The 25,471-nt window shown below is 42.4% G+C and overlaps 1 protein-coding gene across 1 annotated transcript in view; it reads right to left on the bottom strand.

Moving 5' to 3' along the window:
* Positions 1 to 255: 255 nt before the first annotated feature.
* NHSL1 (NHS like 1) overlaps positions 256 to 25,471 on the bottom strand; it is a 56,292-nt gene continuing 31,076 nt past the window's right edge. The window contains exons 4-8 of the mRNA XM_019472637.1: positions 23,148 to 23,340; positions 18,066 to 18,197; positions 4,647 to 8,078; positions 3,973 to 4,102; positions 256 to 979 (exon numbers count right to left, since the gene is read on the bottom strand). Of these exons, the coding sequence (XP_019328182.1) occupies positions 256 to 979; positions 3,973 to 4,102; positions 4,647 to 8,078; positions 18,066 to 18,197; positions 23,148 to 23,340 (4,611 nt within the window). The remainder of the gene's footprint in view (positions 980 to 3,972; positions 4,103 to 4,646; positions 8,079 to 18,065; positions 18,198 to 23,147; positions 23,341 to 25,471) is intronic.

Genomic DNA, 25,471 nt, shown 5'->3' with positions numbered 1-25,471 from the left:
AAGGACTTCTAAGGCTTTACACAAAAAAATTCAACTGTTAACTTTCTTTAAGCCACAGACCATTCATTCAAAGCAAGTCCTCCCCACCCCAACCCAACCATGCAGAACTATCGGTGCTTAAGCATTTAAACACACACATGCAGTTCATGGAATAAATGCTCAGCAAAGTAAACTTGTCCTGGTCTGGGCTTTCTTCTGGAATCTAGTCCTCTGTCATTTTCTAGACTAATATCCAATGCCTTTTGCCACTGCCTTTTAACTTTCTTCAGCTGAGGGACTTAGATACTTCCTTGAAGTACCTGGTTGAGTCATTAAGTCTAGATGGGTTGGATCCAAGGTCTCCTTGCAGCCTGCCTCCTCAGCATATGGAAAGTCATTCATGTCCATTTCATCACTGTTAAACATATCAAGCTGCCTCTCTTGCTGCTCTTCCAAAGTCCTTCGGACCCTGCCCTCTGACTGTTCTACCACTTCCCCATCTCCTTCACTAATGACGGTCATGGGGCTGCTCTGGATGCGGTTGCGGACATTGTACTTGCTGCTGGCAGCAGAGGGGGGTGTTCGTGACCGGCCATACCTAGTGCCAGAGAAGGACATGCTCCTTGGCATCAGGCCCTCGCTCTTGGCCCACTCTTCCTGGGCCCGTTTGCTCTTGCTGGGCGAGCAGCTGGCAGGGTTGTCGGAAAGGTCAGGGGAGGCATCCGTCTTTGTCCGGTGGAACCGCGGGTCCGTGTTCTTCAACATCTCTGCCGCGGACATGCGGGAACTGGTGTCACTGCGGCTCCCTTTCTTCAGCAGCAGGGCTTTGAAGTTGTCGTTGCTGGTGCTGCTCTTGCGAACACTTCTCTGAATAGATCCGGCTTGTTTGAGGGTAGCTAAGGTTGGGGAAGCACCAGTGGGAGTTACGGGGGGCGATGGAGAATGGTTGCGGGTACGGTCGTCTTCAGAATCTTTACGGCCAAGGACTTTCCTTTTGGATCTGAGTTGGAAAAACAACAGAAAAAGAGGACCAAACAAAAAATGAAACTTTTTACCTTCCCTAATTAAACTAAGCTTAGAGGGATGACAACGAATTAAGCTAAAGCAGAGAGAGGGATAAGGGGGACGTAATCTAAATCTAAAGCATGAGTAAGAACACCACCAAAACTGTATAGGCATTAATGCAGTTCTTCGACTAAATGAAGGAGAGACCAACTTCCTGACATGAAAGTTATCTTTCCAAATGAAAGGGTGGAGTGTTTTTTAATTTAAACGTAAAGTGCAGGGATAACAAAAACAAAATCAAGAAACAATCATGGAACTGGGAATAAGTGGAAACTGGACTTCTACTGCCCCATTTTCACATTACTAGAAATCTTAAAGAAAGAAATGTATTACATGCCTGGTATCTGTAGCAAAGCTGCTTTGCTTCTTTGCAGACTAAGCAAGAATTAATTCAAAAAGGTATAAAGGCTAATTTTACATATGCTATTTTGGCAAAAGTTTAAAACAAGTCAGCAGACTTGTTACAAATACAAGATTATCATGCTATAATTCCATATTAATTTTTATCAAGCATGTATTCAATACAGACCGTTCCCCTTGTAAAACAGGTCTCTACTTAACGTGATCTTTATCTGTACTTTCTTAAGGGCCTTGAGATTTTGCCAAGGCAAGCTCAAATGTCTTTATGCATTGCAGCCTACTGATAATAAAAAAAACAGAAAACAAAGTAGCAGGATCCATCAGTTGAGTAGGCGGCAGCAACAGACATTGCCATAAACTCTGCCAAGACTTTGGAGCGATCCTGTCTCTCTGAAGTGGTCAAGTTTATGCATAGATCACTTATGATACCCGCCACAGGCAGCTGTAACAGCTGTTGCTGCCTCCACCTGCCTTTCTGGAAGAAGAATGTAATACCAACATCCATTCAGCCTGAGGATGAATGGACACCAAAAGACAGCGTAGGGATAAAATGACGACTTCAGTAGTGGCAAACATAAGAACCTTGTCTAGTTTTAACTGTGCGTCAGTACCGTAGGCAGCAAGTGAATTTGGTGCTTGGATGCTCTGTGAGTCTGTATGCGAATATGTGTGTGCATTAGCTACAGGGAAAAGATTTCCCTTCATTAGGGTTTTGGCTGCCTATGGGTATCTTTAAACGCTGCAATGCTGGGGTTGTATTGCTGCCAAAACCCAAATGAAATTCCAAATAAACAGAAAACAAAGTTCAGTTGCAAAGATCTGCAGGGAAAGACTTAGTTATCCTGGCTTGAAGTAGTTCAGTAAGACTGTGAATGCAGTGCAAAGCCGTCAGCTTGCTGTCAGCATCTAATCAGCTTTTCTCAGCATGTATGAATTATGACAGAAACTTAAAATTAAGAACCAAATTTGGTTTTGGTGGCTTTTCAGACAGAGATAGGGTATATATTCAAACAAAACTGTGACTTAAGATTGTTCTTCCTGCCCTTAATGCACATACCGCTAAATTTCTTGTCTTACTCCAAAGCATGTATTCAAGAGTGCCAATCACTGAAATAATACCTTTTAGAAATGGGGGGGGGGACACAAAATGGTTTTTATTGATTAACAGCTAAGGAAGATAATGGTTCAAGTCTAAAGCCAGCAAAAGCAAGGTCTTAATAACAAATGTGTCAAGCAGTTTTAACTATGTCACATCCAGTTCCATTGTCCATTTCCCCATAAACTCATGAATTACATGTATGTGCATACACACAGAGATCCACTCTCTATCTGCATACATAAGGGAGAAAGGCTACTGGCCAGAATATTTCATTCTAAAAACAGATTTGTCGCAGTCCTAGTGAGCGCCATGCAACATGAATGCAACAGACCATTTTTAGAACAGCTCCTACAGGCCAAGTTCTAAGGGGTAACCGTAAAAAGTCAGTATCACATATATGTAATTTTTGTAACATCTGAAACAGAATCGTTTCAAAAATGAAAAAATAGCATTTGCATCCCAAATGCTGCAGTCTCCCAGCCACGTTCTCACAACAGCTTTTTCCCGTCCCTCAGTACTCCTGATGCAGAACTCACGCACAGATGCGCAAACACCTAGATAAACCTATACGGATGCTGCCAAGCACTTTCTGTCACCAGTTAAGAGATGGCCCCTCTAAATTTTGAAGTAAAAGACACAGCCACAAGATGGCACTACCACTACATCGATTCTAGTCTAAAAGGATGCTCAGTAGTTCAGAGAGTGGTAATGGTCTTCTGTGTGTACTGTTTAAATGGTGCACACGTTTCATTTTGTGGTTTTAAGCTTTTTAGCTTTTCTTTTCTTTTTTAAGAACCTAATGTGAACAGCACAAAAATCTAGTTGCCTATTCAGGATGATTTTGTTTTTAAGGGAAATGAATAATGTCATCAATAATAGAGCCAGTATTGCACATTTCATTCATGAACCGGTTTGACACAAAACACCCGACCTCAGGCTGGATTATGGCAAACTATAATCCAGCGTTTGCCATATGTTTTGCCATATGACTGACATGTTGTGTTACTTGCCAGTTTCAGCCACGCTTGCCATGAAGCATTAGCGTTGAGCCTCTGTCCCAAACTGCACCATATAAGCAGCAAAGAGAGTAAAAAGAGATGGAGAAGAACAAGAATGAAAACAAAAAGATACTCAGAAAAAGCAACAGTAGAGTTAATATGGCAGATTGAGAACAGTACAATAAACACTAGATGTAACTTGATATTTTAAGGGGCAGGATATTTATAACATAATCTACATTGATTTAATCTGGTAGCTTTTAGTTCAGAATGGATTAAATGTATTTGTAAAACAATAAAACCCAAGTTCTTTTCCTTATCTTTTTCATATATAGCCTTAGTAGAAAGTTGATAAATGTGTGCTTTCTGTTAAAGCAATGACTGTTTTAAGCGTGTGTTTTAGCAAAACAATATTAATTTTTGAGAAAACTACCGGACCTGACCGTATGGGAAGGGCAATTTCTGCAGTACCTGTGAATGGCTGCAAAAAGATCCTCAGTAGTCCTTGGTCTCGCTGGTGTTGCCACTCCGTCCGTCTCTTCCCCATAACTATTGCTCGGCAGGAATGAACTATTTGCTGTATCTGATTCAAACACCTCCACTATGCAGAGAGAATGAACAATACTGTCAGTCCGTCGTGGGAACCCAACAGGCATATAATCCTGAAACCAGCCCTCGCTGCCTCTAAGGCAAAGCAGAGACTGAGTGCACCGGTGTCATTATTGTGATTTCAGAAGAACGCTTGCTTAGGAAACTGCAGTGCACAAAATGCCTATGTTTGCTCACACACACAGGCGCAGAACAATACTGAAAGAAAATGTGTATGGTTTCCACTAAAATGCAAAATCAAAACTAACAAAGCTACCCATGTTTTCATAGCATGTTTTAATCCTAGCACAGTTAAATAAAGCATCATTTTCTTTCCACGGCTGCGATAATGAGAAGTCAGAAAGGAATTATAAGAAATCTCATAAAGTATTAATCTGATCCCTGCAACTTTCTTCAGGCTTTTAGTTTTAACTATCTCAAGAGGCTCTTTTCTCTACAGAAGCCCACCTGAATGCTAGGATTGCTATTCTCACTCCCCAGCTTCTTTAAAATAGCTACTGCTGCATCTGAAGAAGAGTCAGAGAAGAGAGACTCACCACTTTCGTTCTCTTGAGATAGGTGCCCGTCAGCGTTACTGCCGCTGTCTTGGCTGCTGCCTGAACTGCTTCCTTCATCAAAAGCGGACTGCTCCTCCTGCCTGGGTTCTTCTTGAACTGGTGATGCAGCAGGCTGTACCACAAAGGCATTAGCTCCCACTGTCTCAGAGAAGGTGAATCCGGCAGCTCCTCCCTCAGGAACCAGGCTGCCAGGGTCCATCTCGCTAGAACTGAGTCCATCTGTAAGACAATTTCTCGCCTCCTCACAGTGTGCAAGCACAGCGTCTCTCTTCGTTGGGCTTGATGTGCTTCTGACAGTATCACTCACTTCAGCTATTTTCTCCACTGTAAGATCTAACTGTGGAGGTGGTACAACGAGGAACAGTTTGGGTTTCTTTGAAATAGGAGGTGGTTTCTTGCTTGACAATACGACCTGAGTCTTGTCGGGAGATGCTGGGGACCCCTGAAGTGACACGCCAGAATGGAGGTCTTCACTCTGCACTGAAGACCCAGGTGTGTCTTCAGTAGCTGTCCCCAGTGCATCAGCTTCGGAAGACTTGTTTAGACCTACTGCACTCGCAGGCTTTTGATCACTGTCAAGCACAGGTATGTTATCAGAAAGAACGAGAGGAGAACCCCGAGCCAGTGTTTGAACTGAGTTTTTAAATGAAGTGCCTTCAGTTTTCATTTCCTCTTCGCCTAAGCTGCTACTGAGTCTTAGTGAGAGAGATGGCTTTAGGGAAGACTGCGATGATGAATTTACAGTACCCTTTTCCTGAGAGGTGGTTTCAGAAGCAGATTCAGGTGATGGTTCACCTTCTGTCACTTTTTTCACAGACCTCAGCTGCACCATTTGCAACGCTTTGGTAGTTACTAAGGGCATCACAGGTCTTGATGCATCTTGCTTGTTCAGTGGCTGTTTCACTGGACTGTAGCAAAAATCTTCCTGGTTACGTTTCTTAAAAGAATACTGTGGGTATATTGTTGCATCTTTTGTTAGTCTGGGATCAAGAGGTGGTGCTGGTGGTGGGACAGTGATGGGGAAAGTAGAAGGAGGAGGAACAGGGGAAGAGAACGAACTGATGGAGGCTTCTTGTGGAAACCATGGGACAGTCTGAGCAAAGGAAGAATTTACATCAGCTTCTGGCGGAGGAGGGGGAAATGTGGGAGAGGCTGGCAATGGTGACAGATCCATGACTTCTGCTGGAGGAGGAGGAGGAGGGGGAGGAGGGGGAGAATGTTCGGGGCAATGTGGAGGAGGTGTTGGAAGAGGTGGTGGTGGAGGAGGTGCACCAGAATCCGGAGGAGAGCTCAGGGTGGGATCCAATTTCTTCACACTCACACTCCCTTCAGTAGATGTGTTTGAAGAAAGAGAAGTGGAGGATGAAGACATGGAGACTGAAGACAGAAGAGAGGACTTCCTTTCAGGCACTTTAGGCTTCAGCTTGGATTTCCCATTTCCTGATGATGCAGATTTTAAAAATACAGGCACTGGAGTAAGTGCAGTGGGTGTATTGGACTGGCTGGAGTACCCACTTGATGGCGATGTGACTCGGTGGGATTTCTCCGGAGAAGTGCTCTTTGGTTTGGCCAGTCCACTGGGCACTTGCGGCACAGAAGCCCTTGAGCCATCACTGAAGTGGCTGATGCTGTAATCGCTGAGAGCAGATGATGTACTGGCAGAATGGGTCACTGAGGATTTTACCTGGTCGTCTGCCACTGCGGCATAGTCGCTGTAGTAACCCCACTGGTCAGCGTACTCTGACTTGATGCTACTTGTTTCACTCTGAGAGGGAGTGACTGTGCAGATGGAGTACAGGTTTGGAGCAGTGGTGGACATCATGCTGCTGCTTGCACTGACCGAGCTCTGGCTGCGGGAACGCAACACCCAGGGATCCTCATAATCACTGCAGGGGCTCTGGGAAGGGGAGCTGCCATTTTTGCACTTGAGATTCAACTGCAGAGAATGCTGGAGGGTGGCAATGAGCGTTTCATCAAGTACCTGTCCATTGGACTGGGCTTTTTTCTTGGGCACCCTTCTGAGTGAGTCTGTTCTGGATGGTGGCAAAGGCGGCTTCTTTGCCTTTTTCAGAGAGATGTTTCTTGCAAGGGATTTGTCACCTTGGCCCGTCTGGTTATCCTGATGTTTCTTCTCCTTTCCTTCAAAGACATTTATCACGCTGTCTCTGGGGTTCCCAAAACCATTAGTACTATTGCATGGCATGTCTGACTTCAGTCCAGAGTCCATGTGCATGGAACTGTAATAACCATCGTGGTCCACAGAATACAGAGAAGTAGAATCGTCCCTGACCGAAGTCCTCTCCAGGCTGCTGCTGCTCACGTTGCTACCAGGAGTGGCACAGCCTGGTGTGGTGCAAACCACCTTTCGCGAAGGAGTCTCATTGTTTTCTGCAGACTTGTACAGCCAATGCTCTGTGCTGTTCACTGCTGCTTGTGCTCGCTCCCCTGAATAGCTAGATTCACTCCTACCATTGCTGTCCTGCGAAGGGTTTGGTAAAGCAAGATTGTTCCTACAGCTGTAGCTCACGCTCTGAGACCCAGCCTCTGCGTTTCCAGGAGTGCTAAGAGAGACAGCAGAGTCACCAAGAGAAAGCATCATGACAGTATTAGATGGGATGGTGTCTGAAGTCTGTGAGTGACGTGTGGAGCTGCTCTCGCTCCAGTTACCGCTTGAAGAATGGTGATCTTCTTTCCCACTTACTGCACTGCTGGCAACAGGACTGTCTCTTGGCTTTGGGTAGGCAGCAGAGCTGGTAATTTTACTATCCAATGATCCAACACTCTGGGCAGTGTGAATAACGATAACTTCTGAGGAGGACGACAGTGTTGCGTTGGGTATGATGCTCGTTGAGTAGGTGGCATGAGGAGAGACCACACATGCTGGGCTTGCGGACTTTTCGCTATCATAGCTTCTCACCTCTTGAGACTTTGGCCTCGACAGGGTCCCCGTCGTGGGATTATTCCTCAGATGCACAACACTATCGTCCACTTGCAATTTACTTATCTGGTGGGGTAAAGTGCCAGCGATGTCTTCTGTCTGCCTAGAGATGCTCTGTGTCTGCTCTAGGGACTGCAGAGACACTCTCGCACCAGCCCGAGGCAAGCTGTGAAAACCTATGTCGCTATTTTGGCGAGAAGCAAATATAACTGCAGCGGAATCACTCATCACTGACATGTTTCCAGATGAGCTGGAGAACTGAGACATCTGGGCTGCGATGCCTTGTCCTTTCTGCGCTCGTATTCTTCTCATTGAAGGGGGCACAACTTTAACCTCCTCTGTCTGGCAGCTGGTGTCCTTGGTTTCAGAGCGCTGCATAGCGGAGCGATAGCTGTCTAGTCTCCCTAGCGTGGAACAGTGATCTGGGACATACATCGAATGCCCTCGGAAATCACTTTGGCCAGTGCCAACTGCTGGAGTCAAAATAAAATAATTATTCCTTGAAGCACAAATGCACATTTATCTTCTTAATCATTTAAAAACAACCCAGCAAATGGCTTGATCCCCACGCTCTTGAAGGTTATGCCTTCTGAAAAAGAATCTGCAACAATGGATTTTGCACAGGCATCATGTGTTTTCTGCATTTCTCTTCCCTTTTTCCTTATTACCAGGGACCTTCTGCTTACAGAATCGTCTGCGTTCCTGCCGCACATTCGACACATGAAATCCTCTGTTTATGACATGGTAATAATTTCCATAGTAATCAGTTATGTCAGAAACCAAGTAGCACTGTTTGACTTCCAGTAGGCAAAGCAGCAGGAACAGACAAAAGCCTGAGAAACGTGAAGTGTGTTTCCATGCTAATGCCTCATGCAATAAAGAAAAGGGGAAGGAAATGTGGAGACTAATGTGAATAATCAGATCTGCTTTTTAAAAGCATTACACTTCAGAAAAAAATTTTCAGGAGACACGGATAGCTCTCCAAGTCTTGCAGTTCGTCTGAAAGGAGGCTAACACAGTGAAACATGCATTGTTTTACCACAAATAATACAAATGCTGTAACAGCATTTATACAAAGACATTATCCAACACTGCAAAGAAAACCATTAAATAACATTTGTCCATACAACTACTTTCTATTTATCATAAAGGAAAAACTCCAAGAAGCGAGGAAAAGAAACAGCTAGTACTGATGGTCGTCTCATCCTCAGCACCGTCAGGAAATAAAAAATAACTGTACTTTTTAAAATGAAGTAATAATCATATATTGGCATAAAAAAAAAACTTTGAGGACAATGGAAAAACAGTTTTAGTTCAAAATATAGTTATCACTGGGTCAGTAGAAAGGACTCTAGGGTTCTTTTAAATTTACATTTTTATTGGTAGCTGCCTTCTAAAATCACAAACCAGAGCACTGCTTTAAAATTAGTCTGTGTAAGGCTGTTGCTTTTCAATTCAGTTGCATTACTGTATAAATAGCAGACATGAGAGGCAGGCGTGCTGCTGGAGATGCTTGTAAGGATGCTGCATATGTCACTGTGGGGGAAAATTGGTTATTTCAAGTCTCCGCCTTAAAGCTAGTCTCAGGAGCGATGAAGTAGCACGCCTGATAGGACTGTTCTCCTTTCATATTTACTATATGGAACTGGATCAGGAGGATAGGTATTCTTATCATGCAGCTTTAAACACCACTTAAAGGACATTTAATTATCCTTATTCTTGGCAGGCAAGAGAGGCATTTAGGATAAGGAAAAGAGGGCTCTGAAAAGGCTACAGTGAAAGCAGCACACACAAAAAGATTGTTTACTTCTTTTCCCCAGGCACATAAGTAGTCTTTCAGCAGCTTGAAGCCTATTTAGTTTGCTTTGTGTAGATTCTCTTGCTCTCATGAAAACGTAGCCTCTTTCTGCTTCTGGTAGAGGTTTGCAGCAAAGCTAGATACTTGGATGCTGGCAAACATCTTGGATAATCTAATATGAGGTACTGTCAGAACAGATGGACTACTGCAGCCAACCAAGAGAGGTATTTGCATATTCTGTATACAGTTATTAAGAACTGTACAGTAAGAAAAATAACTTAATTTTGCTTTCCATGTGTGTGTTTTCCATAGAATCGGGTTAAGAGAGAGAAAAACATCAAAGTAGACATCACGAATGTTTCTGGAACTGTGACATCACTGATAACAACTGTTAGCCAATTAAAAATAGCTGATAATAAAAATCTGCAGACTAAGTTATATAAATAACCAGAGAGATGGGGTATTTTTCTTCTTTCTACCGCTATGGAATGTATGAATGTATAGACACACACACACACACACACACACACACACACACACACACACACACACACACACACACACACACACACACACACACACACACACACACACACACACACACACACACACGAGACAAAGGATGGGGCTTGTGGAGAATGAAGCTGTCAGCACTACAGCAAGTATCTAATACCGTCACATACTGACCTGTGGCTGAGAGCACCTCATTTCAGTATGCAGTACATTTGTATTCACAAAGGAAGCTAAATGCACTCCACTTCACAAGCAGCGTAACACACACGGACAGTTTATGCTTGTTTAAAACATTACTGCTAGGGAAGGCAGATGGCAAAGCAGGACAACGCTGGGCTTGCTAACCTCCCCTTTCCTCCTTCCAAAACCAGGAGTGTCAGAATGCATTATTGGGACATACTGTTTATTGCAAATGCACAGCGATGCTTTAAAATGTCTGAAATACAAAATTAAACCTTGGTGCTGTATCTAAGCTACTAAATGAAAGAGGTCAAGGACCTTTCTTACATCAATCCAAGCTAAGCTCTTTTCCGGCAAGTACCAAAATGCCTGGGGGAGCAGCTCCTGCCCCATCCCCTGGCACCCATGCCCAGACAGAGCCTGGGAAACCGCTGGCTGGCCCAGGCCAGAGCAATGCCGGAGGAGCATGCTAACAAGAGGGCAGCATGAACAACGGCAGGACGCTGTTGAGCATCACTGCTAACCCTGTGTTTGTTACTAGAATAGATGTAACTTAGGGCCCAGTCTAATATGCTCATGGAAACTGCATAAATTGACTCAACAGCAGTAAACCTTTACAACCTCGATACTGCAGGGAAGCCTGTCAGGGCAGGTCTTTGCACCAGTGCGAGGCCTCTTGTAGTTAGAATGGTTCAGAGCCCAAATAAATACAGGGTTCAGAGGGGGCAAGACAGCCAGTCTCCGAAGTATAAACTACAGGGCTACATCCTTCAATCATTATATGGGATATGGTCAGGGAAGGGTCTTTTCACGACTGTTGCTATTACAAGAACACAACTTTTGAGGTTTTAAATATTTTTTGTAGAAATGCAGCATATTCTGAAATCACTTCAGCTTTGTTTTTGGCTTTACATGTATGTACAATCTCATGCAAAGCTGTGAGGATTTATAATACAGCAACTGCTCTTTTTACAGTTCCATTTCCTGAAGAGGGACAACAGAAATCTGCAGGGAAAATGGTTCAAAAAACCAAAGGAACATTTAAGACTCAGGTATTCTCTTAAAATGTTGAGGGTTTTAAGATTTTGGTGGAATTCAGAGGAGGGTAGCGAGGAGTATTTTGTTTGCAATTTACAAATGCACTGTAAAACCCCCACTCGCTTCCAGAGTACCACTGAAAAGTAAGGGTTTTCAAAAATCCTTAAAATCCAATCGCCTTTGTTGGTACTGCAGCTAGAAGATGAACAATCCAATTCTAAGGGACAGCTCAAACCTTTAATTGACTATTACACTGAAAATGCTATGTCTCAGAAAACCTCTACTTAAATAAATAGCAGTCAGAAGTTACAAGGTTTCTGCAACACCGAAATTCTGGAACCTTTTAGAGAATACCATCCACAAGTCCAGGGTTGCAGGGGCGATGTTTGAGCAGACAAAATATTGCAGAACTGGACATCAGGTTACAGATGCGGAACGTTATGAAGTCGGAAGTGGCTGTGATTGGTGGTACAACAAATGTGGCTGAACGTAATTAATAATCATCTTGTCTGCATTTTATATGATCCTGTGTCCAGTAGCCCTGCAGCCAGTGCTACGTCCACCACAGGAGACACTCCTTTCTTCTTTATTACCCTACTTCTTGCTGTGCTGAAAGTATCTTTTAGGGCAAATGCTCTTCCTTAATGCACATGTTCAGTGTCAACTCCAGCAGCAAGTAAAGAACACTCACTATCTGGAACAAGCAAAACATGCAACATATTTAACATCTCTTGCATGGAAGCATAGAGAAGAGGTTCAAATGCGTACCTTAGCTCCAAGCGCTTGATCCAAGGTAGGCATGTACAGGTTACACCAGTTTTCCCCGACTCTGGTAGTTACTGGTGTTGCTCATTAGAGATGACAGGGACTGAGACTGACTGCAAATTTGATGGAAAAAAGAGAGTGTCTGCAGGTAATCCCTAGGGCCGGGTACTAGCTACACTGTCTCCCTGTGACTCTGGCTGACCTGCTGGCACCAGCAACTTGCTGCAGAGAATCAGCAGAAAGGTCCTCTGCATTGAAATGAGTGTAGAAAACTGAGGATTTGAGACCATAAAAAGTATGTGCATTGATATCGCAAAGAACATGCTTGTTTCAACTAGTATATAGAAGTAATCTCTCTTCCCAAACTACTTCTGACTAATCATTTCTACTATAAGTACTTGTCTCTTGTGCCACAGGCACATTCCTAAGATTTGTTGCTTTCATCTTCTCCTCATGCCCCACCTAGCAATCCTCCTCCAAACCTGGCGACCTGGCCAAGTCACTCTGCAGGCACCACAACTTCCAGCGTTACAAAACCCCCGAGAGATTCTTCATCTATTTCACCCTAGTACTTACATACCAAATGATTTTTAATAGACACTCAACAAGAAACAGACAAGTACATAGGGCTTATGGTAATTTTAAGGAATTTTCACTGTGCTGCGTGAAGCATCTGTAATCTCTCAGAGGGGAGAAATATATTGCAGAGAATCCTGCGATACTTTTCGTACTGCCAGCTAAAAAATATCCTGAATCCTTGCATATATCACTGCCACCCTGAAAGGGAGACTTTTGATGAAAATATGGGGAATTTAAGTTTTCTTGATTCTGTTCATTTCACTAACTGAACAGCCTCTGGTAAAGATTATATTCCTGGCATCTCTGTCTTCCATCCCCCATTATCAAAAAGCAGATGATACATACTTTGTAACACCCTGATCTCCGGATGAATAGTGCTGGAAACATACAGCGTTGAGAAACTACAGCTATAAAACCAGTATTAGTTAAAAGGCACAGTAACTCTGAGAGAGAGATATTCTCTCCAAAGACTGTTAAAGTTGCAACTTGAAGCAGGATGCAGAATTACTTGGCTTGAACAGCTGGGCATTTGCATGGTATTTCTGTAGGACCACTGGATATCTGGGACTCTTCTTACCTGTGGGACCAATAACTTGAATGACTCCTAGTGCTGAAGGGACTAATTGGAAAAGAATATCAATTAAGAGGAGTCTTCATTAGACCAGCTGAGTTCCCAAAGATCAGAATGACTTATGTGCCCCCACGTTGCTGAGATGGAGTTGTTTGCTCTAAGGCATATCAAAGGAGAAGCTTTAACAATCCCAAATGATACCTGGGACACTGGCTGGTACCAACAGGAGGTCTGAGCTGTGCCACAAGAAAGCAAGTGAGGGACTGACCGCTCAAGTGTCAGTCATATCCATCCTGATGACTGACAGGGGGTCCTATAGGTGACAACTCATTGTGAGCTACTGAGAATGGGAGGCAGGAAAATAAGCTGAAGAAAAGCATATGAGGTCATTCTGACCCTCTGAACCTTTTGGTTAGGAAGAAAAAAAAAAGTAGATGGGGAAAAAAAAAATCATAGAGCCGTAAAGACCCTGAATTGCACCTTAAGGTGGGAAAAAAAGTATTGAAATAATTCAAGGAAAGTACACACAAAACATAATTTAGAAGACAGTTTTTGAAAACCAAAAGAGGACAGAAACTTTCTGTTTGATTAAGGAAAAGCAAAATGTCTGGCAGAAGAAGAAGAAATCAAAAGGTGGAAAACTTGAAGATGGTTTCTTCTCCCCTGCTTTGATGAGGTATGTTTACTTGGAAGATGAACTGTGGTGGAACCGATACCCAGGTCTGGGACCTGCTCCTCCTGCAAGGAGGGGGTCCGGGACACCAGAAGCTGTCCATCGGTGACTGGGACTGCGCCGGTGCAGAGCTCTGGAGGAACACTCACAACCAGATACCTCGTACCTTCACAAAAAGAAAATTAGTCTGAGCCAGACCCTAGAGCACTGACACAGAGAAGGGACCATGGAAACATGAAGGCATTTTGCTGCATTTATTTCATCTGTCGAGTTGGAACGCGTGAAGGAAGCTGAAGATAACCAAGAGCCAAGAAATGAGCAACGCCTGCGACAGGTTCTCTCAGAGAGCTGCTCATCTCTACCAAACTTCTGCTTGGGAACCATCTTCTTGCCTGAGGGAAGAATACCGGTTTGCATATAAGGTCCCATCTGAAGAAGACAGCTAGAGGTGATGGATAATGGCAACACAAAGCAGAGAAACTGAGAGCACAAAAACTTGAAGTAAAATGTCATCTCAAAGTTTCTTGCCCTTTCTGCAGTTTTGATCCAACATTTGACTCCATTAAATACATATATAATATTAACGTTCTGTAAGACAATGAAGGTAATTCAGAGGTATGCAAAACTAATTTTTCATTGCTGTGTTTGGCAGAGGGAGGAATGCTTTGCCTTCTCCTCTTACTTTGGTGTTGCTCTGCTAAATAGTACTGAGAGGGTCCTGCTGTTAAAAAATAACTGTTCAGAAAATAACTGGCATCTCTAAACTGATAGGCATCTCATTCTGTTTCAGAATCCCATCTATCACCTCGCCATTTTATTTACGCAGCATTTTTTATGCGGAAGTTTCCAGGCTACGCAGAAGAGCCTGGTTCATCACTGGAAGACACCTGTGAAAACACAGCAGTATTACAACGCTCAAAAGTAGGAATGTTTAAAGATGCTTTCAGCAGATGCCTCATGGGTGCAGTTAATGATTCCTTTCAGCACGTTTGGCTAAATTCTACAAGGGTACCACGGCCGCTGAGCTCAGGCCAGTAATCAGCGCAGGCTTTCTCTTCTGTTTGGTCTTTTTTGTTCCAAAGGAGCCAAAGCAGCCAGGGGAGAACCCCAGCAGCTTGGCCCGGCAGAAGCTCTTCCAGGCTCTCTCACAAGAAACGAAAACAGTTCAAGCTTGGTTGAAGCTTTGAGGTTCTCTCAAGTTTCTGCTTCCTTCTGAAGGATAAACAAGAGGTAACAAGAATCTGCTGTATGTGTTGGTTATTTAGCCTGCGCACAGCAACTTTGGTGTACCAAGGGATTTTAATCTTTGTGTAAATATTATAGCCATTCACAGCAATGCTTTAGGGGAGAAACAAAGAGATTTATTCAGCTGAAACCACAGGGAGAATGTCAATAGGCACAATGCAATTGCTTGATTTGGAGTTTAGTCCGGATCCTTGTTCCGATCAAATGAACTGAGGAATGTTTTAAAACAACTCGTTGTTTGTTTTGGGACAGTGTAAGAGAAATAGGCTACAGAAATATTTGGGGAGTGACAGGGGAGAAGAGGCAGAAAGAGCACTGAACAATGATGGGGGAGACTTAATTTATTCCCAGTCTTGCCAGCGGCCTGGTGGGTGACTCTGGCTAAGTCACTTCACTGCAGCATGCCTGGTTTCCCCATCTATAAGATGAAGACACTGATAACTGTTCTGTTTTCAAGTGCACTTTGTTTCTAGTGATGGAAAGCAATACGCTAACAGGATGGATACTGCCATCAGAGAGTTTTCCTGGCATACATTTTGCTGTCTGGATGACATACAACCACCACGGAAGCAACATGAAGCTCCTCAGACAACTTCCACCGTAGGGCAGATGGCTGAAGCCCTACGTGCCTGCCGGTTGTGGGCCAGGGAACCATCCAGAGAGAGCTCCTACAGTGATACACTGCCAGCCCTGATATTTCCGCAACTTAAAATAGGAGCCAAGGAAAACCTTCAAGCAGTGCAACGTGAAATGTGCTCAGCACAGAGATGAAAGACCGAAATCAAGACCATAAAACCTGTCACCCTTAGCAAACAGATTGGTAATAGTCACAAACTTCTTTTAAGATATTAATTGAAGATTTCTTTTTAAGATAGATGCCAACTGCATTCTCAGTTTATTCCACCAGGTAAACTACAGTTGATGCCTTCAAGCATTAAACATCTGTCTGAAGTGGTCACAAACGTAACTGCAAAGTTTTGGAAACGCTGCCAGCAGGAAGCATTCTCCACACATACACCCAAGTACAGTTGTCACCCATTTCAAAATCCATGTGCCTGGAAGAGCGTCGGGAACCCCAGCAAGTGACAAACGGTAGTGTGGACAGTGTTTTGCTTTGCCCTGCTTTTCTCCGCTACCTGCCCTCGAGGTAGGTCCTACATGGGTCAAAGATAATCTCTGTCAAAAACTATAGCCTTGGTATGTATGTCATTTTCAGAATACCGCACCACACTCAAGACCACCGTAACAACCCTGAAAATGAACAATTTAAGCGATGTCTTGTATCAGTTTTGCATTTAAGTGGCACACGCATTTTTAAGGAGCACAAGTCATTTCATCTCATCTCTAGACAAAGAGCAAAGCGATTTAGTTTAAAATGGAAGAAGGGAATGTAAAAAGTATCCATCCTGAACAGATGAGAGAAGATGAGGGTTGTCTCTGCTATTCCTCAAACCAGCTGTAAACATGGTGTCTAAGGGATTACCCTCAGGGAGACCTAAAACAGGAGAAGGGAATCTTTTGTTAAGAATAATTTAATATTAAGTTTTATGTAGCTTTGTTTCCAGCTTTGATCTTTATTTGGTGAGAACGAATCTACTTTATTTTGTTTAACTCTCAAGCTTGCTTACAGTTGATTGCAAGGCTGATAAATATGCGCTCTCTCTCAGGAAATAACAAATTCAAATTTTGGCCTCCAGGAGGACTCCAGGTCTGGAAAGTGTCTCCTGCCAGGTGGCAAGGCCCACTATTGGACAGTGAAAGGGAGGAAGGGAACCCACACTATGAGGAGGAGTTCCCTACGGCAGGCACAAAACAGCATCCATCCCACAAGAAGAGATGGACAAAGACAACTGACAGCTTTGAACAAATCTCAGAACAGCAGTTAGAAATAAAATCATTATGTGAGATCCAAAGGTAACAAAATTTAAAGCTGCCTAACTTTAGCTGTCCTAACAGCATTAGGGCAATTTAATTGTCTCTCTTGAGGCAGAGGATTCCCATGGCAGGGCACTGTTTCATTATAGATGCTGAAGGAGCACAGTTCCACTCGCAAACTGCTCTTCATGTACTTGCTCGTTTCTTGGCTTTCTCTACGCCTGGCCCTCTAGCTCATTTCAAACCCATCCAGGCAAGTTACATATTTTTGCCTCTATTTCTGAAAAATCTAGACAAAGAACCAAGAATTGAAAACATAATTAAAAAAGAGATGCAAAATGCAACGTAGTAAAACTTACTGAAATCGTCAATATATGAGACGATTCCACATGTAAAGCACGTAAAATTATGTTCTGCCGGACTATTTTAATAGACGTTCTTCCTCTACTGCAAAAAAAAGGGAGGGGGAGCATAATTTTATCTGTGAAGTTATCATTTGGGAAAAACTGAAACATCTTTTTTAAAAATAAATAAGAATGACCAGATTTAAATCAGAGAGTTCTGCAAAAAGTGTCTGAAAGGTCTGCCAAAATTCCGACTGCTTCATCAGCTATGAATATCACGGATGCTACTAACTGTGAAAGAGGACAGCCTGAGGTAGTGTAAATGTGACCGAGCAGGCATTTTCCTTTGGAATATATGCAATAGCTAATGTGCCCATGTAAATTACTTCCAATCAAATAACACTGATACTTAAGGGGTCGCCAATTAGATCTAAACTGAACTGGAAAATACACAGGTTTTTCACTGTTGATGTAACTCGGCAGATTCGGGAAGGCATCCATGAATTGTTTTACTCCACTGAGTAATTATTTGCAAGCCAAAATGCCTGCCCACTTCAGTTTTGCTTCAGTGAACATCCTGGGTGAGTAGACCCAATCTCCAGGAAAGCATTAAAGACCAGAAACCTTACATCCCTGCAGATTTCCATTGTACCAGTACACCATTTTCCAAATACACTTTTCCCTTCAACAGATGGAAGTCAACAGGTAAAAGGTCCTAATTTCCCAGTGCACAAGGTGGCAAGGAGGCACACACGTATTTGGAACTGTAATAGGCTATCAGACTGTATCGGTTTCATGAGCACTGGTAATGTTATTAGTCGAGTAATGATAAGCAGTGACAATGAACAGTGGATGGAATACAGTTCTGATGAGCCATACCTAGCTCCTTTTGTATGTTGTCAGGGATTCCTGTAATAGTCTTTCTCCTTTTGACTTTCTTCGGCCGTCTTACCACCGTGTCTGTGTAAATTAGAGACCGCCGAATGCTGGCTTGGCGGTCGAAATTCTCCCCTAATACATGGTAGAACAAGCAAAGCAACATTACTTCCAAGCACGCTGACATCATGCACTTTCTTCCACTAGTTTTGTTGTAGAAATGGAAAAAAAGGCATTAATAAATGATGTTAGCTTGGTCCTACAATGAAGGTTTACACTGAAGGAAGATACGGCATATTATCACCGTAAGGCTTTAGACACACATATCCATTACACAGTACTGCAGGTTTTAAAAGGAATTGTTGACTTCCTGAGCCCAGTTCAGATCTGGTGAGAGCAGCTCTAATTCCGCAAGTGAACAGAATCCTTGCTTTAATTTGGCCCTTTGTGGGTTTTTTTTGTGTTTTTTTTGTTTTATTTTAAAGTGACGAGCTGCAGAAAAAGCAAATCTGCTCATGAAAATGAAAGATCACAATGAAAGATCACAAAATGAAAGATCACAAATTATACAGGAACAGACATTGCTATTGGCAACAGCTACTACAACGTCTTTGCACAGCTCCATCATTAAATCACACGAGACGCTTCTTTTTCATTCCAAGTTGCTCTGAACCTGTCAAGTGTACCACATTTCTGGTGGTGATCTTTTAACATGAATACAAGTAAGTACTACGGAGCATACAGAGATCAAACTGATCTTGTGGTCTCATAAATATTTCAGTCAGAGTGGAAGCTGCTTAAAATCAAAACTTTATAAATGATTATAAAAATATACAATGGTGAGAGCTGAAAAAATGTGTGTGTGTAAGCGCATGTTGCCAGACAAAGCCTTATGATGACCATGTGCTGTATCATAACAGGACCCAGAAGCACCACTATCATTAAGCAGCTTTTCTTTAGGAATTCACTTTTGTTCAGAGGTTTATAATTTGGCCATTTTACTCATAGCAAGATAAAACTTGCCCTATAGATTGTGAGCTCAGTTAATTCTCTGTCACTTCTAAAAATCTAATGACTACCCCCCCATATCTCACACGTAAGTTCCCTTTTTAGAAGTTAAAGCATTTTAAAGCACTGTTAAACGTCCTTTAGATGATCCATTTAAAACTTAAATGCAGAAAAAACTTGATATACGTGTATATGTTTTTTGCCTTGTACGCTTTTTTTGAAAATTGATGACCAAATTATTTACCTCTAAAAAGTGATTAATGCACAGTAACTAGTACGTCATAAATATTATCTCTGGCTGACTGCACATCAGCATGATGTGTGTCGTGCAAATAGCATAGAAAACCTCATTACCTCTATAACAGTTAAAGATGCAGTCATATATTAAAGTATAGCATGTGGACTTGTGAAAATGCAAGGAAAAAACGTAGCAGTTTCATTCACCATATTGTAAACATAAAGACTCTGACTCTGTTTGACCGGAGCCTTGTGCTCCCATGAGCTGCACTTGCGCTAAGCGGAATTCTTGCAGCTACAAAGAAGTACCAGTTTCATCCAAGTTTTGGACTGATTTAAGTCAGGGCAGATTAAGGGAGGAGGAAGCCCATAGGATCTATAAAATTTAGAGCTATGGATCCCACTGGCTTAGTAGAAGCCCTGAAATATTGAGACAGGCTATCCACGATCTGGGGCATTACCACTATTAGGACATTAGGACCCTTACGGAGTCAGGGTCAGGACCATTAGGTAATCCTGCCATGCAGGATAATAATAATTCTAGCCACATTATAACAAATCCAAAGAATTTGAAGGAGAAAGTTTTGCATCTCTGAACATATCTTTATCCATTCGAAGGCCAACAATTATGCCTGAGACAGTGAGTTGCAAGGAAATTAAAATACAGCTTTGAATGCCCTGGAATAAAATGTAAATGGTATGTAGAGGGTGCAAACAAGGAGAGAGTCTTTTACAAAGCCTCAGACAGCACAAACAGGATGACCATGGGGAAATGTTACTGTGTCAGCTGATCCACAGTAACTTCTTCCCCTGAGCTACCCAGGAGCTAACTCAACCAATCCATCTTCAATGGCTTTTGATACACAAAGGCTTTTTCAAAGCCACTGTGCAAATTTGTAGAATTTCAAAGTAGCAGCTTCAATAAATTCCAACAAGCAAAATCAGAACGTCTGTCTTTTTTCCGTTCTTCGTTGTCTTTTTTTCTTTAGAAAATATCGATGTTAACATTAAATATATTTTGCAGATTTAAGGGTATTTTCCTCCTTCCGTTACAGGTTTGTAAAAAATCATCTAAGCATTCCTTATACAGTTTACTCAGTTTTCCCTCACGCAGTTTACTCAGTTTCCTTGGATTCACCGAAAATATTTAAGTATGTGCTTAAATCTCACTGAAGTCAGCCAAGCTGGACTCAAGCAAAGGCTTAAATGTTTTGCAGGATCCAGCCTGGCGCGGATCACCTCCACCATCACCAGACTCCTCCATCTGGAAAGAAAGTTAGTTCCGGAAAACCCACGAGAGCAGACACCGTTATACATCTTTTAACCCCCAGGATATGTAAAAGCAAAGACTGGTTACCACTGAAAATTCAGCCCAACCTCTTCCAGGCCAGAGTAAGCTCAGCCCAGGCACTCCCAAAGACTGAAACTGCTTCCAAATCTGGATGTCTAGTCAGCAGCTTGTCAGCCTAATGCAGTGCCCCTGCACCTTCAGGCTATCCAACAGATTTTTACTACTACTGTATTAGTTGCAATCTGTTCACCGAAGAGCCCCGAAAGCTGAACTTGCAGAGCATTTATTGCACAGCCACGTGAGAGGCCATTGTAGCAGAATCATTACTAATGCACTGCTGAAAACGCTGTCAATTGCCAGCAGCCTCTTCAGAGGTTAACCTTTTATTTCATGCCAGGAGTAATAAAATGGAAGTTTTTTGACCTCTCTTCTGGGAGAGCGAGAAAAGAGCAAGCGAAGGAAAAAGCCAAATCAAAACAAAAAACGGCGATGGTTTGTTCCACGGCACGTTGAACAAACGGCACAGAATTTCTGGTCGTTTTTTTCCTGCCTCGTGCAGTAACATAAGGAACTTCACAAAATAAAATTACTCGGCGTGTGGGAGGGCAGAGGAGGGGAGCAGATTGTGACTTTTAAAGAGGAACAAGGACAGCCGCTTTTTTTTGTGTGTTGTGTGTGGCTCGTAGCCTGTTACTGTCACTTGCCTTGTTTCACAGTAGCAATATAATTATTCCAAGGGAAAGGAAACGGTGGATCCCAGAGACCAGTCCACACGCTGCAACAGCAGTCTTCCTTTACTGCCCTCCCTTTCCGTCCCTTCTGATTACCATGTTTATAAGGGAATAAATGCTCAACAGCACACTTCAGAAAGGTGAGGTATAATATGCACGTGCACTATTTTTATCAGAAAAGTTGAGAACCGCTGAGTTTGCTGAGTGCAAACCAAACAATTCAGGGGAGACACGGTTTGCTACACCCGTCGAATTAAGCTGGTTGAAGTCACAATGTAATTTATCCAAACACGGTAACGTTCCCAGTGACACTGAATTAATCTATGAGGGTTATTTGATCTCTTTTACCTCATTTTTTCTTTCCATCTGTTTATTTCCCCCATAAATTTTCAGTACGCAGGGTCATTAAATCGAACAGCAGATTACTCTTTCTGTAAGTATACCCTGTTCCTGCTGTCGCAGTATCTCAGCCCTGCTCAAGCTCATCGATTCTGTCAGATTATCCGTTGTTCCCATAACTCGGCCTTCTGCACCTGTATCCTACATTCCCTAGATAATGCCAACTGGCCTAGTAACATTTCAGCACTGCATTTGTTTCCCTTCTATTAATTTTCCAGACCTGGAGTGTTTGTAATTTTCTGTTGCCGTCATGCTATTTATTTCAAATATTTTCTGCTGTTTATTTAAGGAAATGTTTCTTGTTGATTCCTCAGAGCTCTCTGATGTTTGTCACGGAAGTACTGCTCCTATACTATTTAAACATTTAAATACTACTAAATAGTATTATTTAAAATACTAGTTTATAAAAATATACGTGAAAAAATTATTAGTAGTCACATTGGGAAAGGGAACACCTAATTTACTTTCAAAACAAAACCAAACATTGCGAGCTATTGATTGTAAGAGGGAGCATGGAGCCAGAGCGCGCCATATGGCATTTGAAATAAATTGGATATTGACTATCATCCTGGTTTTGGCAGGCAAACGGTCAGTTATTTGAATTAACTAATAATAGGCAATCTTGATATTGTGCAGAAAAAGAGGGATTATTAAACTGACGTGATAATTCGATCTTTCACAGAAATTCTATTTACACACAACAAAGTATCTATTCAGCATTAGGCTTTAACATAATTTAACTTCCACAGACTGGGAGTTCTGCAACTGTAAAGCCAAAGAGCATTTTCAAAATGAAGGGTTAATACACAGTTCATAACAGGAAAATGTGGACTATTGTCACATAAGTGGAGTGTCTTACCAAAGGTCTTGCTCGAAGATGTAGCCCCATTAACTTTTGCTGTTCTTACCTTATACCCTCCTTGACACCTAAACCTCTTGTTGCTGATAAAAATAAGACCCTAGAGTTCTTTTCCTTTAATTTTCTAACATTTAGTCTTTGGAATATAGAAGTCCCTGATAACCTTCCTTACATAAAATTCCTAGAAGAAAATCCTGAAATATCATTAGCATTGCATAAAACATGATTTTCCATTACCTATCTTCAGTGCAGTCCACAGCAAAACACTGCTATTTATCAACCCTCTTCTTGTATTTCATGAATATCTAATGCCATTTCAAGCTGATGTTGTGTAGACTACCTTCATTAATGATCATTTTAAGGGATTTTGAGGTTTTCGCATTAGGTTTGGAGACGGACTATTAAACACAAAACACTGTTTTCACAGAAAGGTGCAATAAGTAATTCAAAATTCATGCATCAAATATATGAGTGTCAAAATACTCTACAAATGTATGGAACCCCTTTAATCCCTTCCTTCCCTCATCAGTGCAATGTAATTACTGAAATTAAAAGCCTACCGGTCACATTAATAGGAACCACATCTGTTTGGACTGCCTGTGCTTGTTGTCGCATTTTCTCTTCTGGTGTTGGCAGTGGGAGTGACTTAGTCCAGTTGGTTTGGGTGTTGATATCTGATAACTCATTTGGAACTGGAGTTTTAGGCCTTTTGATGGTAATAAGCTTTTCTTCTTCTGGGGAAGAGACGGGGCACTACAAACAGAAATACATGCAACAATGTAAGTTTACTACCAAAAAATAAAAGGTAGAACTATGGTATTACTAAGGTATTGCCGCTGCAGTCAGCACGATTGCTTGTGGAGCAAAATACACCCTCACCAATATCACGCTTAGACCTACATAAAGGGTGATTTAAAAAAAAAAAACCCAACCAACCACAACAAAATACCTGGATTATATTTATCCAAGATGTCTGATCAGTCTAAGGAATACATACCAATGAGAAAGAAAAGAGCGGTCTCGAGCAGAGCAAAACACAGTAACTAATTATCTTACATATTGACCTTGTCCCTGGAGTGATTAACCCCTCCCAGTGCCCTCTTAGGAAGATGAGATCTGAGCACTGCTTTGCTCTAGCTGTCCTAGGTTGTAAGGATGCATAAGGTCTCAGCAAGAAGCCTGTTGTGAAGAGAGAGATTTTGGGAGAGCTCCGTAAAAGAACCAGCCAATGCACTCTACAAAACCATCAGCCACGGATCAGTGAGGTAGCAAGAATAACTTTGCTTGGCCTTGGAGAAACTCAAGCCACAGTCAAGGGGTTCATTTTGCCCATTTTTCAAGGATGAAGCAGTTAACAATATTAGTAGCCACAGAATGTCATTTTTAAAGTAATTCCTTATCAAAGTGGCAGATTTCACCTCCAGGATGGGTGCTTCACTTAAAAAAAACAAAACAAAAAACTTTCTGCACCAGAAAAAGAGGTTGCAACAGCTTGTGCAAATCCTTCCACCAGACAAAGTTATAAGCCAAAAAAGCCCTTTGCTTTTGGGGAGCAAATCTGTTTTCATTACAAGGTCCTCACTTGCATGCCAATAATGCCAGAGAAAGCCATAATGTAGCTTTTTACTGATAGGACAGTACTAGTCCATGGCAAACCCAGGGGACAGGCAGGTTTGGGGCACACAGAAGACATCGCTGGGGCTTCTAGCAGGCGGTCACAAGCTCCAGGCAAACTGGGGAGAAGCAGCCTTCTCTCCTCTTTGCTTCTGCCAGCAAGGCACCCCAGGGAATCCCAGAAGCAGGAGAGGAAGGAAGACCTGGAGGAAAACCAACCTCCGCCTCCTCCTGCCCCCAGGCAAAACAAAAAAAGAGAAAAAAACTATGGAAGAGGAGTTGCGTAGAGGCTGCAGCACTAGCAGAGATCTCTCTGCAGCCTCCTGAGTCCTCTGCTTCAGGGGTGTTTGCTCAGGCTACTTGGCACAGTGGACCTCCCTCTCTACCACCAGACCAGAGTTACAGTCCTCCCCCGGCTTTCTTTATTCCTCTCTCCCTTTGGAGAGCAGACTACTACCCAAAATAAGGCTGTCAGTACTGGATCACTGCCTCTCCCGGTAGTTACTCCCTCGCTGCTGTACACAGGCACTGAAAGAAACATCACCGCTATTTATAACAGATGGATTTTTTTAGTTATTATTATGGGTTTTCAGTCTAAGCGATCTGTTTTCTCTTGAAGCTGAGTGCTATACAAAAGACATGCCCAGACACTGTGCCGCAACCACTGTTTATCATCTCTGATTTTAATTTTCTTCCTGTTACCATGAGGAGTTCCCACTGTTTATAAATAAATAACCATTTATTTATTCTATTATGTTTCGACTCTACATCCTTTAGGACAGGGCCCAACATCTTATTTAATAAAAATAAAAAAAATAAGCAGCTTCCAGGCAAAAAGTAAAACAATAGAAAAGTAAAATCTCTTCAGGTAATAGTAAAAAAAATTTCAGGCAATGAAATTATTACTAATATCATCCTGTGGTTTGGAACCACACTTCGAAACATGGGAGCTTTTCTTCGAGGAAATAATCCATTTCTGTAAGTCTTACACTTCTTTACCAGGGAGACTGTGGATGGGATAGATGCTGCTCTGTAGGAAAGGGCTCAGCCCTGTGAAAGCCCCAGCAATTCTTTCAATACAAGCTTCTTGGAGGACACCAATATTTTTCCAGGCCCACATTGTTTTTAAAAGGCTCTAAAACCATTTCTATAAAAATTGTATTGGGTTTGTGTGGCAAGGTTTTGGTAGCAGGGGGGCTACAGGGGTGGCTTCTGTGAGAAGCTGCTAGAAGCTTCCCCCATGTCCGACAGAGCCAATGCCAGCCGGCTC

This window comes from Aptenodytes forsteri, unplaced genomic scaffold (assembly GCF_000699145.1).
Source record: "Aptenodytes forsteri isolate BGI_AS27 unplaced genomic scaffold, ASM69914v1 Scaffold82, whole genome shotgun sequence".
NCBI classification, from domain to species: Eukaryota; Metazoa; Chordata; class Aves; order Sphenisciformes; family Spheniscidae; genus Aptenodytes; species Aptenodytes forsteri.
The sequence above is the reverse complement of the archived record's forward strand: the minus strand, read 5'-3'. Positions and strand labels throughout refer to the sequence as shown.